Genomic DNA, 14,313 nt, shown 5'->3' with positions numbered 1-14,313 from the left:
CCCCCTACAAAAGCGTTGAAGATTGACCATATGATCCCAGACAGATCAGTTAAGAACAAACATCACACAAATAAAGATTAAAACAACAAAAAATCCAAAATAATTTCAGACTCATGTAAACATTTTAATGCACATATTTGCAAGTCAACTATAATGTAAAGATTTTGAGGAAGTATTTAACAAAATATAATTAAAGTTAATCCTTCACAGCTGTTCCCATCCATTGAAATTAGGAATCTTGTCCTTCCTCTGGCCTGGTGCAGAATTTATGGTGAGAATCAATCTCAAGTCAAAGGCGATATAACCCATGTTCGCTCTCATGTGCTAAAGTCAATGAGGAATCCAGCCCGCTGTTCATTGGTAGATCTGACTGTAATTTCCATGTTTCCAGCTCAAAAATGCTGAAGTTGCCATTAATTACAACTTCAAAGAAGATGCTGACAATTTGCCTGAAAGAAGTGTGCATAGAAAAATTAGCCAAAATGTATTAAAAAAAAATTCTATGGCTCCCTGGAATGAGTACTATTTCAAAATCTTGGGAGTCTTGGTCACTTTCTCTGATGATAGCTTCACGACAACATTGGCCAATAAGATTTAGAACAATAGGACAGCTCTTCCACATGGGTATATTGCTGGATTCCACAAGATCATATGATAATCCTGAATCTTGTCCTATTTTAATATGAATGTCTATATTTTTCTTCTTGAAGTATAAACAAACAATGTAGATCGATCAATGCTGTCAGAGTTTCATTTGCCTATAGCTTCTATCACTGACATTTCATATCAGTTATGTTCTGTCAGCATGTACACTTACACATAACGTTAAAAATAATAAGTGTTAATGATATGCTGTACTATACATTTGTGACCCGGAGAGTCATTTCTATTGGTGCAGAAGGCAGAAAATGGCAACGGAATGCTGATACAGGATGCAGTTACAGATGTTTTTGGAAACCAACTTGAGAGATGAATCGCAGAAAGGTAAAAAAATTTCACTTCTGTTTGCACACTCAATCATCCCATTCTTCAATTTCATGCTGCAAAAAAAAGAGAAAATATTTTTCATTTTATTTTAGTGGCCACCTTGTAGCTTGTAGGCACAAAGATATGGCAGATCAAAGCAAGCACCTCTCCCAAGTCTTCAGCTCGTGATAAAGTCATCTGAATTTCTTCTTCAGTCATATCTAGATCAAATTCTTCATCCCAGTTTTCAAAAGAATTTAAAGTGCTTTCTGTAAGTGAATAAAAAGAAATATGAAGCAACAATCCATAAAACACAATTCATTAAATCTTATTACTGAAGAGAGTTTCTAATTGTTTATCATTATTTTAGATTGTTGGAAGGCATTAACCCAAGTTGTTATTTTCCAGCATCTTACATAGCAATAAGCGAGTTCGGTATTCTGAAAAAAGCAAGGAATCATGGGATTTGTCAAAGGTCATTGGCCATAAAGAAAAAGTGAACGAAGGGCTGAACAAACTGTGTATAAATTCTTATAATTATTCATAATTTATGTGTAAAAATATATTTAATCTGAGGAACGAGGATGCGATGTAGAGGGAGAGCGAGAGAGAGGGAGACAGGGGAGAGACTGGACCAGCAGAGAGACATTCTCGGCTGCTCTGCGCACAGACCCGCGCCTCATCCGCAGCCAGGATTGAACCCGGGTCCCTGGCGCCGTAACGCTGACGAACTGCCACGGGATCACCCCCCTCCCCCACCCGGAGGGTCCCATCACCGCCCGGGGAGCGGCCAGAGGCATCCAGCGCGGAGAAGAAGCATCAACTCCAGCCCAACCCCATTCCAACTCCCGAGGAACACGCTCCCCGAAGGGCTGGTTACCGCCAGCCACACCGCCGACCTCATTCAGCGGCCAACAGACAGCATCCCCAGAGAAAAGGAATGAGACTCAGGTTGAGACTCTTCTCCAGAGGTTGCCTGAACCGCCGAGCCATCGCAGCACCCCGTGTGCATTCCCACCGATGATCCGGCGCTCGGTACCGAGGTGGCCGACTGATAGCCACTGGACAAGAAGAGAGGCGCAGCCGACGGTCCCCGGCCCGGAGCAGAACCAAGCCGGAGCCAGCACCTCCCCCCTGCGCCGGCTGCAAGTCTGAGCTGGCACGGCGCCAGCTCAGGACCACCCTGGACACCTCCGGCCACCCCCGGACAGGAACGGAACATTTGGGAGGGCATGGGGTTGGCCCAGCAGCAACTCAACAGCGCCCGCAGCGCCAGAGACCCTGGCCGACCCTGACCACAGAGCCCCACCCCATGCAGCATCACAATATCAAAGTCAAAGCCAAATTTATTCGTCACATGCACCCGAAGGTGCAGTGAAATGAATTTGCCAGCAGTGATACACCTAAGAAAAGAACACACAATAGAATTTAACACAAACATCCACCACAGCATTCTTCACTGTGGTGAAAGGCAACAAAGTTCAATCAGTCCTCCTCCTTTGTTCATCCGTGGTCGGGGCCATAAACCCTCCGGCCAGATGTACAGGCCCTCTCGTCGGGATGATCCAAACTCCGAGGTCAGGAAGGTTAAATACACTGTGACTGTCCTACCGGAGACCACGGCTTCAGGATGTTATCTACTGCAGGCCGGCGGTCGGAGCTCTTCTCCAGCAATCCCCGGCAAGGGATCCCAGACTACGGATGGTAAGTCCACTCCACGCCCGCAGCTAGAAGCTCCGCAGACCACAACCCCATGATGTCAAGGTCACCAGGCCAGCGATCGGAGCACTCCTTTCTGGCGACACCCGGCAAGGGCTCGCCCACTCCGTGATAGAAAAGTCCACACTGCGCCCGCTGTTGAAGCTCCGGGCCCGACTCTGGGAAAGCTCGCTGCAATCCATGCTGTTAGGAGGTGAGGGAGGCGACATAGAAAAAGTTGCCTCTCCATCGAGGAGGCGACAAAAAGAGGTTTCCCCCTTTACCACCCCACACCACCACTTACACAAGACATACTGAGAGACACCTAAACTAGCATTTGGACACACCAGACAAAACAAAACAAATCGAAATAACGAACACACCGCTGGCAGGGCAACCGACTCGCAGCGCCCCCAACCAACCGATAATCTCGCTCACTAACTGAAGCATAAAGTAATAAAAACAACAAAATCATAGTAGCTTTTTACAAAGGAACAATAAATACCACTAATTCATAGTTTGAAAGCAGTATTTTCTTACCTAGAAGAATCAAAGCTGGAAAATACGGATGAAATGGTCTATACGTACACAGCTGCACAGCCTTCCGCAATGTTTATGCAGCGTGACCTATGACCTGGGCATGCCCAGTCTTAATACCAAACTCGCTTATAAACACCACCTAAATACATATTTGTAATAATCTGTTGAATTAACTACGCTCTGAGATACCCTGACATATCATGATTTAGCTTGACAAGCTTCAGATTTAAAACATTTTTTTTGTTTTTATCATTGGCCCGGGTTTGGATATTCAATTAATTTAAGGCAGAATAAAATATGGTATTTCTAATTTTGATATTCATTTGTTGTGAAAAATGAAACTAGAGGTACTTATGATTCCAAATTTATCATTGCACTCCAGGTTAGTTTGTGGTGCATCATTCAAATCGTGTATTTTAAATAGAATATAGAATGGTATACCACAGGAACAGGCCCTTTGACCAACAATGTTTGTGCCGAACATGAAGCCTTGATAAACTGATCCCATCTGTGTGTACATGATCCATATCCCTCTATTCCTGCACTTCCATTTGCCTATCCAAAAACCTCTTAACCGCCACTTAGTAGCTGCCTTCACTACCAGCCATGGCAATGCGTCCCAGGCCCCCACCACTCTGTGTAAATAAATGCCCTTCATATCTCCATTAAACTTACCCCCTTCTCACCTTATAGCAATGCCCTCTAGTATTGGACATTTCCACTCTGGAAAAATGTATCTGACTGTCTATCTACTCAACCTTTCAAAGTTCTATATGCTTCTATCAAGTCTACCCTCAACCTTGGTAATTCCAGAGAAAACAAGCCAAGTCTATCTACCCTTTAGCTGAACACCTCTAATCCAGGCAGCATATACTGCACGCAATACTCCAAACACGACCTAACCAAAGTACATTTAGATGTTTTAATAAAATTATTCATTTGTTTTTAAAACCAATGTCTGAATCTGCAGTCAGTTCCACTGATATCTATATCTTGCACAATTCAGTTAATTTACCAGGTATAAAGTATACATTATTATTTTTGTAAAAAACAGCCAAAAATAGAATTTCTGGTAGTTAAATATATTCAGACTATTTACACTCCCAATGTTCCATAATCTCTACTACTATTTTATCATGCACACATAAAAATAGCCATAAAACAGCTACAAGATAAATCACTAATGGTAAGTTTTTTTGGACTAGTAAATATGTTAAATGCACAAAAGCAAATTTCTAGCCTTCAGCATATTTCAAAACTGAAATAGATTATTAAAATCCATATGTGTGTATTATCATGGCCACAGGCTGATCTACACTGTAATTTGTTAGAGACAGAATTTCAACCATCCCTTACCAATTCTACATGATGTTAATACACAGCTATGAAAAGTGTCATTGTGCTTGCAACACCAGTGCCATCTAGCAGCAGGGGAAACTCGAGCTGGAAGATGACGGAGTAGGAGGATGGCTAGAGGCATAGTAGTTCCATAAGGGATGAAAGGGAGGGATTATCCAAAATGCAAGGATTATCCAAAAATGAAACTAAATTCTAGCAAAAAAAGTAAGTGCCAAAAGGAACTCACTAGGCACCACCATAATCAGGAAACCTCCCATGACATTGACAGAGAGAAATCAGAGAACAAGTCGTTTTAAAATGAGATTGATATTTTCAAACCAAAGCAGAACTTGGACTTAAATTTTAAAATTAAAATGGCAACAGGCATAAAACGTAATGGGGCTGAACTTTTAAAGGAACAGATTAGAATGAAAATAATTTAACATATTAGGGACTAAAATCAACACAACACATCACTTTGTGACTATAGCATAAATCTTGGAGTCCGGAGTTTTAAATTGATCAGACATCAGAAACAAACTAAAATAGATTACTTTAACCAATACTGGATCTGAGATCAGTACAACAAAATCGCGAGTGAAAATGTACCCTTAAAGATGAGCATGGAATTGAATTTAAAACAAATGCAGAATGCAAGCCAGATGCAAGAAAAAGTTCAAGACAGTTATGTTGTAAACAAAACCAATATTAAGAATAGGACTGTGACTACAAAGGTGATGAAAAGTGTTTTAAAAAAATGGAAAGTGGATGTAAACACTGTGGGCGAGCTCAGCCAATCTAATCCTTGTCACAGACTCTTACAAAAGTTGTTTTACAGCATCATTGCACTCCCCACCCTGTGTAGAAAACCTGCCCCGCACATCTCATTTAAATTTTGCCCCTCACCTTAAAGTTATGCCCTTTAGTCTTTGATATTTCCTCTCCAGGAAAAAGGTCTACACTCTCTATGCCTCTTATAATTGTATTTACTTCTATCAGGTCTCCCCTCAATCTCCAATGTTCCAATGAACACAATCTAACTTTATCCAACTTCTCCCTGTAGCCAATACCCACCAATCCAGGCAGCATTCTGGTAAACCTCTTCTGCACCCTCACTAATGACTCCACAACTTTCATGTAATGGGATGACCAGAACTGGACTCCAAATGCATGCCGAACCAGAGTGTTATAATCATTCTGATTATTCAATTAGCCAAATCAGAGAAGTACATAGACCAATCCATAAAGTATTTCCTAAACTGGACAGTACGATATCTCATTCAATTTGCCAGTATTTTTCCCAGAATAGGTTTTAGAATTTCACTTGCAGAGAGGAAAGTTAGTTACATTACCTATCCTATTGCTATCTATAAACTACTGGTTTCCGATCGATCTGGTGTAAATTGTAGTTTAAAGTATGTTCAAATCACTCACCAAGAGCCTGCTGCTTCTCACCACCAAGCTACAAATGTGAACTTGAGTTGAAACCTGTACTAGATATGATAGAATGTCAAGTATTTAAGAAATTGCAGTCAAGCAAGAAAGAATACCTTCAGGAGGCAGAGAAAGGTAAACACTGCCGGAAGAAATTGGAGGAAAATAAATATGTTTAAGATGCATTTTGTGATGTGTTAAAAAAAAACTTACCTTTTAATAAAGAAGATTCTATGACATTAGAATCAAATTGTAGTCGTGAATTTTGTTCAATGTTAGACAACAAATGCATACTCTCATTGTTTGTTCGGCTAGAGGTGGAGAGAAGACACTCATCAGAGCCTGAAGTGTCCTCACCGGCACATTTGGCCTCAAATAGTTTATTATGCACTCCTTCTTTTGAAGAACCTTTATTGCTATGCTCTCTTTCAATTTCCAATAATGCTTCTGACATTTGGCTGACTTCCCCCACAAAGGTTTTACATTTAACGTTTCTACTGTCTTCAACAGGAATCTTTACACAAAGCTGCCTTTCATGTAATGTACTTTCTGAAAGACTTGTCATGGTAGATCTTAAGCTTGCTTCTTCAAGACTATGTTCTGGTTTAACAAATGTTCCATTGGGGTTTGAACTGTGCATCTCTTTGGTTACTAGATTTACATCATTTGGTCTACATTCAGCATCCAAAATTATACTTGAGCCTTCCCATTCATCTGGGGAGAAAAAAAAGTCAACAAATTAATGTGTCATATTCCTCATTTCTTTACCTTGGTTTATAGTGATGTTAATGAACAGTTGTTGGGATAGTGCTACAAAATTTTTGTTGTTTATATTATCTAAAAGATGCATTACATGTGTAGAAATAATAATTAAACAGATTTATCTAACTTAGTCACATTAGTTATTGGGAAAGGGTATCAATTAAATCCTGAAAGCATTAAAACGTCTAAATGTATCCAATCAGTATACTGTTTGTTGGTATACACTAAAATAAGGCTACTGAATCAAACCAAATTGTGAACTAGATAAGATACAAACCAAAACTGCCATTTAATTTACTTTTGGATAAAATACCTGGGATAGGTTTCATTTCTCAATTCTCTGTTTGACATGAGAATTACTTTAATTCATTACAAAATGGCCCAAGAGAATAACAATGCAGTTCCAGTACCTTCATCATCTTCCCACTTGAGGTCCTCGGAGTGTGCAGTTTGCTCTGCTCTCTCTTTTAAAGCTGTTCTCCTTTCTTCCTCCTAGACATAGGTTGGAACAAGGAGTTTGCAGAACAATTTGCAGAACCACCTTTATTGCTATTTGATTTTGCCATAACAAAACTAATGCATTGTTAAGAATAGAAATGGCAAAAATGAAGGACCTGACATGATTGCCTTTATTACGTGGCTGGATAAATTATATTTGGCCTTATCAGGAATTACTATCCATACCTGATATAGTAAACATTCCTTTTGTCCATAACTATGAGTGGAATGATCCAACAAATTCATGTTGAGGGCTGAATTTATTTGGACATCCCATAAGAAAATCATTCTTTGTGCATGAATGAGAAAGGTTTGGAGAGATCTGGGCCAAATGCTGGCAAATAGGCACATTGGTCGGCATGGACTGAAGGGCCTGTTTTGTACAATGCTATGTCGCTATATATAATGACATCTCTCAGTCCCTTTCAGAGGGGGTACTTGCAAGGAGATGGATCAGAAATAGGGCACTAAGATTCAGATCTAACATTATGGAATTACTTGCTGTAGAATATTTTGGTATTATACACAACTGCCCAAGCCCATGTGTCAGTTGTGTTCACTGAAATGAAAAATAAAACACTAACCTATTCATTATGAATACTCCTGGGTACAGAAACCCCCACTGAGTGGATCTATTTGCATTGGTTTTCACTAACTAAAGGAGATTTTTCTCCAATGTCATATTTCAATGATTGTACATTTACATCTTGTCACCTCTCTTTTTTTTCTGTCAAGTTTTTTTAATTGTCACTCCCTACCCTCCTTCATTGAAAAAGTCAATTATGATCAAACATAATTATCACCAATGTTGATGGTCTTACAACAACAACTCTGATCATCAGAGCTAATGTCAACCCACTCCCTTGACCGGCATCCAAAATTAGATGTGACAGAAAATGAATGTATTTTTGCCCATCAACCCCCACCCAATGTTAACACAATATCAAAACAAATGATGCAGAAATTGATTATAATCTTCAGAATGTGAATCGTTGCAGCTTTACCCAGAGATCTCAACACATTGCAGTGCTGACCTGATGCAGTTCATGAACTTTGTAGAAATACCGATACCAGAAGTCATTATGAGCAACTTCATTTGGAACCTGCCAAACATATAAAAACATTGTAGGTTAGCCGGAGCGCACAATGTGAACTAAAACACAGCATTTTTTTTATTTTTTTGAACTGTGATGCAGCTGGTGGATCAACTGCCTCACACCACCATAGACCTGGATTTGATCCCGGCCTTATGTGGTATTTGTGTGGAGTTTGTACATTCTCCATGTGACCCTGTGAGTTTTCTCCAGGTGCTCCAGTTTCCTCCCATATCCCTAAGTGTTAGTTAATTGTCCTCTGTTTAAAATACTCCTAAAGTGACGGGAGTGGATGAGAAAGTGGGATAACATAGAGCTAGTGTGAACAGGTGATCAGAGGTCAGCATAGATTCAGTGGGCTGTATGGCTTGTTTCCATACTATATCTCTAATTTAAACTAAAATCGGAAATGTTGTATCTATTGAAAAAACAATGCTACATATAACTAACATAAAATTGAAAGATTACATTAACTCAAATCAAATCTTTCAAAAAAAATGTGATTAATGGTGTAATCTTTGGAAGAATCTAGAATTGTTGCTTCCCAAAAGAAGCTAAGTTTTTTTTTATGTTTGCATAAACAATATGTTGGAGTTAAAACAGATCTTACAAGACAAATTAATTATTTCTAAAGCTCATTGAAGAACATGGTTACAATTCAGTCGAGTTTTATTCTCACACTAACACAAAGCCATTTGGGATGAGGAGCTAAAAATGAAACAAGACTTTGTATACATATAATTGTGTGCATCTCAGATCAGGTACTTTAAATCACCATAATTACTACTTGGAACAAAGTATACCAATTTTGCATACAGATCCCTTATTTCTGGACTATTGACCAGGAGATTTGATATTGTCCACTTCTCATCTTCCAAGCTGAAGCCTGACAGCCAGAAATTGTATTGTTCTGCAGGTAGAAAAGATTTGCATTGAAGAAACAATTAGACAACTCAAAGAACACTGAACATAGTACATATTTAATATTCAATTAAATTCCTGGCATACTTCATATATTTCAATCCACTTTCTTCGCAGTTTATCCCCTTTCTTCTCCTTCAATCCCCTTCCTTCCCATGTTTAACATGGGCTACTCAATTATGTTTTGCCAGTGTCTAATTCCAGGCTGTGATTTACTTGATTGCTATTTTCAAAGGCCAAAGCATGAAGTTCATTTAGGGAACTGAAGCAAAAAAATTCAAGCTGTACAAAATGAGTGCAAGTCATATAATTGTCTGAAGAAATACCTACTATCTTGTAGTCATGGAGTTTCTAATGAATGGATGGAGGCTATTTAATCCATTACACCTGCATCAACTCTCTATAAGAGCCACCCTGTTAGTATCAAACTCCAATTCTTTCCACATTGCGTTGAAGTTAAAATAGCAGCAGCTGCTTCACAACTACAGAAATAGTAGATTGCCACACTACCTAAGTTTATTTTGCCTATGCTGCACATTCGATTTCAAAACCAAAAAATAAAAACAAATTGAAACAAATCAGGAATAGCATGGGATGGCACAGTGGCGCAGCAGTAGAGTTGCTCCCTTACAGTGCAAGACACTCAGGATTGATCCTGATTATGGGTACCGGTTATACCGAGTTTGTACATTCCCCCTGGAACCGTGTGGATTTTCTCTGGGTTCTCCGGTTTCCTCCCATACCCCAAAGATGTACAGGTTTGTAGGTTATTTTGCTTCAGTAAAATTGTATTTAGGTGATCATTGGTCTGCGTGGACTCAGTGAGTCAAAGGGCCTGTTTGCATGCTGTATCATTAAAGTTTAAAGATTGGAATGTAAAAAAAAGATGTTACAGTAATGATGCATCAGTTTGCCAAATCACCTACCCCCACCCCCGATCAGTCTGAAGAAGGGTTTCGGCCCGAAACGTTGCCTATTTCCTTCGCTCCATAGATGCTGCTGCACCCGCTGAGTTTCTCCAGCTTTTCTGTGTAACCTTAGATCAATTACAGTGTTTCTCCACACATAAAACCACTTGCATATTTGTAATGAACAGCATATAAAAAGTTGAATGTCTGCAAAAACCTTTGAAAGGTTATTTTATTTACAGTACTACTACAGAATGCAGCATTTAGTTGTATCTTACCATCTGGTTTAGCACAATATGTTGCTGGATCAGCCTGAAGATTGCATAATCGAATCTAGTAATTACAAACATATATTATGAAATGTTACCTTTGATATAATTCTCGCTCTTCTATAAATGCCACGACTTACATACCTTAACTCCATCATATGGTTCGCTAAATCGCATCTGTTTGTCTTTTACTGTTTTCACATGAGGCACATCCGATTCTTCTACTGCAGGAGTAAATGCCTCTGAGATGGCTCCGAGAAAGCTTGAAAGCCCTTTGCTGATATTATGACATCCTTCTGTGGACTCCTCAACCTAGGAAGTAGGAGAACCACCAGAACAAGTTATATGTTGTTCTGCAGTTTGTGGTTAGTGTGGTAGCAGATGTCTCTGGTCCTACTTGAGCATAGGGAGAACAAAAGTGACTGCAATTAATTAAATGGCTCCAGAGATGCTGCCTGACCTGCTGAGTTACTCCAGTACATTGTGTCCTTTTGTGCAATTAATCTTAAGCTTAAAACCACATGGCATAAAATATAATTGAACTGAACAATATAAAGCTATCAGAGACCTGTTGAATTTGAGTTAGGCATCACTGTACAGTTTAATATTAACGTTCATAAACTTACTCTTACTTTGTTACAGAGCGCAAAATATTGACAAATCTATGACATTTTAACTTGAGTTTCAGGAAATGTAGGCTAATTGTAATGTATCTAATTGAACTGTGAAAATCTCAGTAAAATCTAACCATCTAAAGACTATAAATAGAAATATAATGTGTTTGTACATGTATTATAATATATAATTAATGCACACATTCATAATATATAAATATATATATACATTCACCCATTAATTATGGACATGGGCATATATATATTTTACACGTAGGCATATAAATATCAGTGTACATACACCAAAATATATACACAGAATCATATTATATGTATATATATTCACTTGTATAATATTAATATTGGTATATCTAATTGCTTGCAATGCATGGAAAATGAACAGAAACATGACCCTTTTAAGTAAACTGAAGGTTTCCACATGTACTCTCTGAATTTGCATATTTTCTTAAAAACAATGCAGTCCATTTAGTAACAAATATGCACTCAGGAAGTTGTCATACGGTTACAGACTCACATTCAGTTTTTCTTTGAATGCTAAAGCTGTGGCAGCAATAGTAGACACGGTATCATTTTGGATAACCTGTGTGAATTCAGCCAAATCACACTTCAAAAGCTCCATGGCACTTGCAGACTGTTAATTAAAAATAAATTAAAGATGTGAACTTGAAATAAATGCTTCAATGTGAACAGCTACTTTATCCACATTGCACATATAACACACCTATAGAATGGCAATGTCATTAAGTACGATTTTATCCAATGATTTCATGCTCTCACAGCATCAAAGCTATGACTTTTGTTTGAAACCTAAATTAACTTGTGGACAGTCAGTATTGCAGTTGAGGAAGTACAGGACATTTGAAGGAAGATAAATCTTCTGGGCCAGATCACATATATCCAAGGACATAGAAACATAGAAAATAGGTGCAGGAGTAGGCCATTCGGCCCTTCGAGCCTGCACCGCCATTAAATATGATCATGGCTGATCATCCAACTCAGTATCTTGTACATGCCTTCTCTTCATACCCCCTGATCCCTTTAGCCACAAGGGCCACATCTAACTCCCTCTTAAATATAGCCAATGAACTGGCCTCAACTACCTTCTGTGGCAGAGAGTTCCAGAGATTCACCACTCTCTGTGTGAATTTTTTTTTTCTCATCTCGGTCCTAAAGGATTTCCTCTTTATCCTTAAACTGTGACCCCTTGTCCTGGACTTCCCCAACATCGGAAACAATCTTCCTGCATCTAGCCTGTCCAACCACTTAAGAATTTTGTAAGTTTCTATAAGATCCCCCCTCAATCTTCTAAATTCTAGCGAGTACAAGCCAAGTCTATCCAGTCTTACTTCATATGAAAGTCCTGACATCCCAGAAATCAGTCTGGTGAACCTTCTCTGTACTCCCTCTATGGCAAGAATGTCTTTCCTCAGATTAGGAGACAAAAACTGTATGCAATACTCCAGGTGTGGTCTCACCAAGACCCTGTACAACTCCCTCCCTGCTCCTATACTCAATGCTGTGGGAAGTTAAAGGAAAATTGAGGGCAGAAATATATGAATCATTGGTATACACCAATGAGGTGCCAGGTGACTGGGGGATGTTTATGTTATGTTTTTATTTAGAAGGTTTGCAAGAAAATGTCTGGGAACAATAGACCAGTGAGCCTAATAGATTGAATAGGAACTTGAGGGGCAACTTTTTCATACATAGGGCAGTGGGTATATGGAACGAGCTGTCAGAGGAGGTAGTTAAGGCAGGTACTATCGCAATGTTTAAAAAACATTTAGACAGGTACATGGATAGGACGGGTTTAAAGGGATATGACCCAAACACAGGCAGATGGGACTAGTGGAGATGGAACATGTTGGTCGATATGGGCAAATTGGGCCAAAGGGCATGTTTTCACGCTGTATAACTATGACTCTATATCCATACGCTTATCCAAAATTCTCTTAAATACCACTATTGTATCTGCCTCAACCACCATCCTTGGCAGTGGATTTCAAGCAATCATCGCCCTTTGTATTAAAAAAAACTTGTCCCGGCACATCTCCTTTGCAATTTTGCCCCTCTCACCTTGAAGCTGTGCCCTTCAGTATTTGATTTTTTTTCATCCAGGGAAAAAACGTTCTGACTGTCTTCTCTACCCATGCCGGGAATGACGAATAAATTCAGGAAATAAGTGATTTTTAGGTAACATGATCAAAGCTCAATGTGAATCAACTGTGATACCGAGCTTACAAACCATCTGATTCAGCCTCAAACAGTTGCCAGTGGAACAGATGTAATCGGTAGCTCGGTAAATTAGTGATTAGTTTGTGAGGGTGATGGAAGGCAATAGTTTCCCAAAATCTAGATATGGGCAATCAGGAGTAGACAATGCCTGGGATAGGGCGTTGGGGTCCAAAAAACTATTATCTAAACTCCATATTGCCTTGATGGTCATCCCTCAATTGGCTCCTTTACTTTTGAGTTGGATGGATGACGATGAGGCAGTTTAAAAAAAGACAATCTATTTAAGACTGAAAAAGCATTTATAGTTTTTAATCATACAAAGCACTAACGGGTAGGACATGACATAAATCTCTCCAATTACTGGTGCAATGCAAGGGGCTTCACAAAACGACCACTGTCGGCATAAAATATAAATCATCTTTTGCTAAAATTCGTTAACAAGACAACTACAAAATTAATTTGATCAAAACCGCGAAGCAATCTGACAGCGCGTCGCATCAGTCGGCGATGTTCAGATGTTAATCTGATTTTTTTTACCTTGGCTTTCGCCTTCGCGATGTTCTGCTGAATCCAGACTCCCCACCAACTGCAACAGAATCAGCAGAAATGAGTACAACCTCAGTAAAATGCTACCAGCTCTTAAATCTATAAATATTCTCAGCAAAGCACCTACTTGTCCGCCATTCTGCAGGCACTGTTATTATTTACATCTGTGGGCTGACAGTGACAGCAGTTGCAAAGGGTCCGGTCAGAAACTTTACTCTGCCATCTGGAGGCTCGGGCATTACTGCCACCGTGGCATAAACAACCCAAGAAGGCACCTCTGGCCAAAGATCTGCTGTAGGATCATTGCCTTTGGCCTCAACCTGAGTGAGAATATATGAGGGGCCAGGGCCAGGGCTAGACCACTGGGGGTTGGGGGGGGGAGGGGGGGGGGTTAGAGGGGGTTGGGGGGGGGGGGGGGGGGGGGGTTAGAGGTTGGGGGAGGGGGCCTGGGTCACGTGCTGGGATTCCT

General features: G+C 39.7%; 1 protein-coding gene across 1 annotated transcript; it reads right to left on the bottom strand.

Annotated features, from left to right (window-relative positions):
- Nucleotides 1-103: 103 nt before the first annotated feature.
- On the bottom strand, nucleotides 104-14,215 carry LOC129697325 (BSD domain-containing protein 1-like). Its single transcript, XM_055635768.1, has 11 exons — nucleotides 13,972-14,215; nucleotides 13,836-13,884; nucleotides 11,578-11,694; nucleotides 10,573-10,740; nucleotides 10,438-10,492; nucleotides 9,134-9,240; nucleotides 8,271-8,339; nucleotides 7,149-7,230; nucleotides 6,190-6,690; nucleotides 1,132-1,235; nucleotides 104-1,040 (listed from the first exon to the last, which is right to left on the bottom strand). The coding sequence occupies exons 1-11, from the start codon at nucleotides 13,980-13,982 to the stop codon at nucleotides 1,014-1,016; spliced, it is 1,290 nt and encodes a 429-aa protein (XP_055491743.1). The 5' UTR covers nucleotides 13,983-14,215; the 3' UTR covers nucleotides 104-1,013.
- Nucleotides 14,216-14,313: the final 98 nt, after the last annotated feature.

The sequence above is a fragment of the Leucoraja erinacea genome, chromosome 5 (genome assembly GCF_028641065.1).
Source record: "Leucoraja erinacea ecotype New England chromosome 5, Leri_hhj_1, whole genome shotgun sequence".
Lineage (NCBI taxonomy): Eukaryota > Metazoa > Chordata > Chondrichthyes > Rajiformes > Rajidae > Leucoraja > Leucoraja erinaceus.
This window is presented reverse-complemented; position numbering and strand designations above follow the sequence as displayed.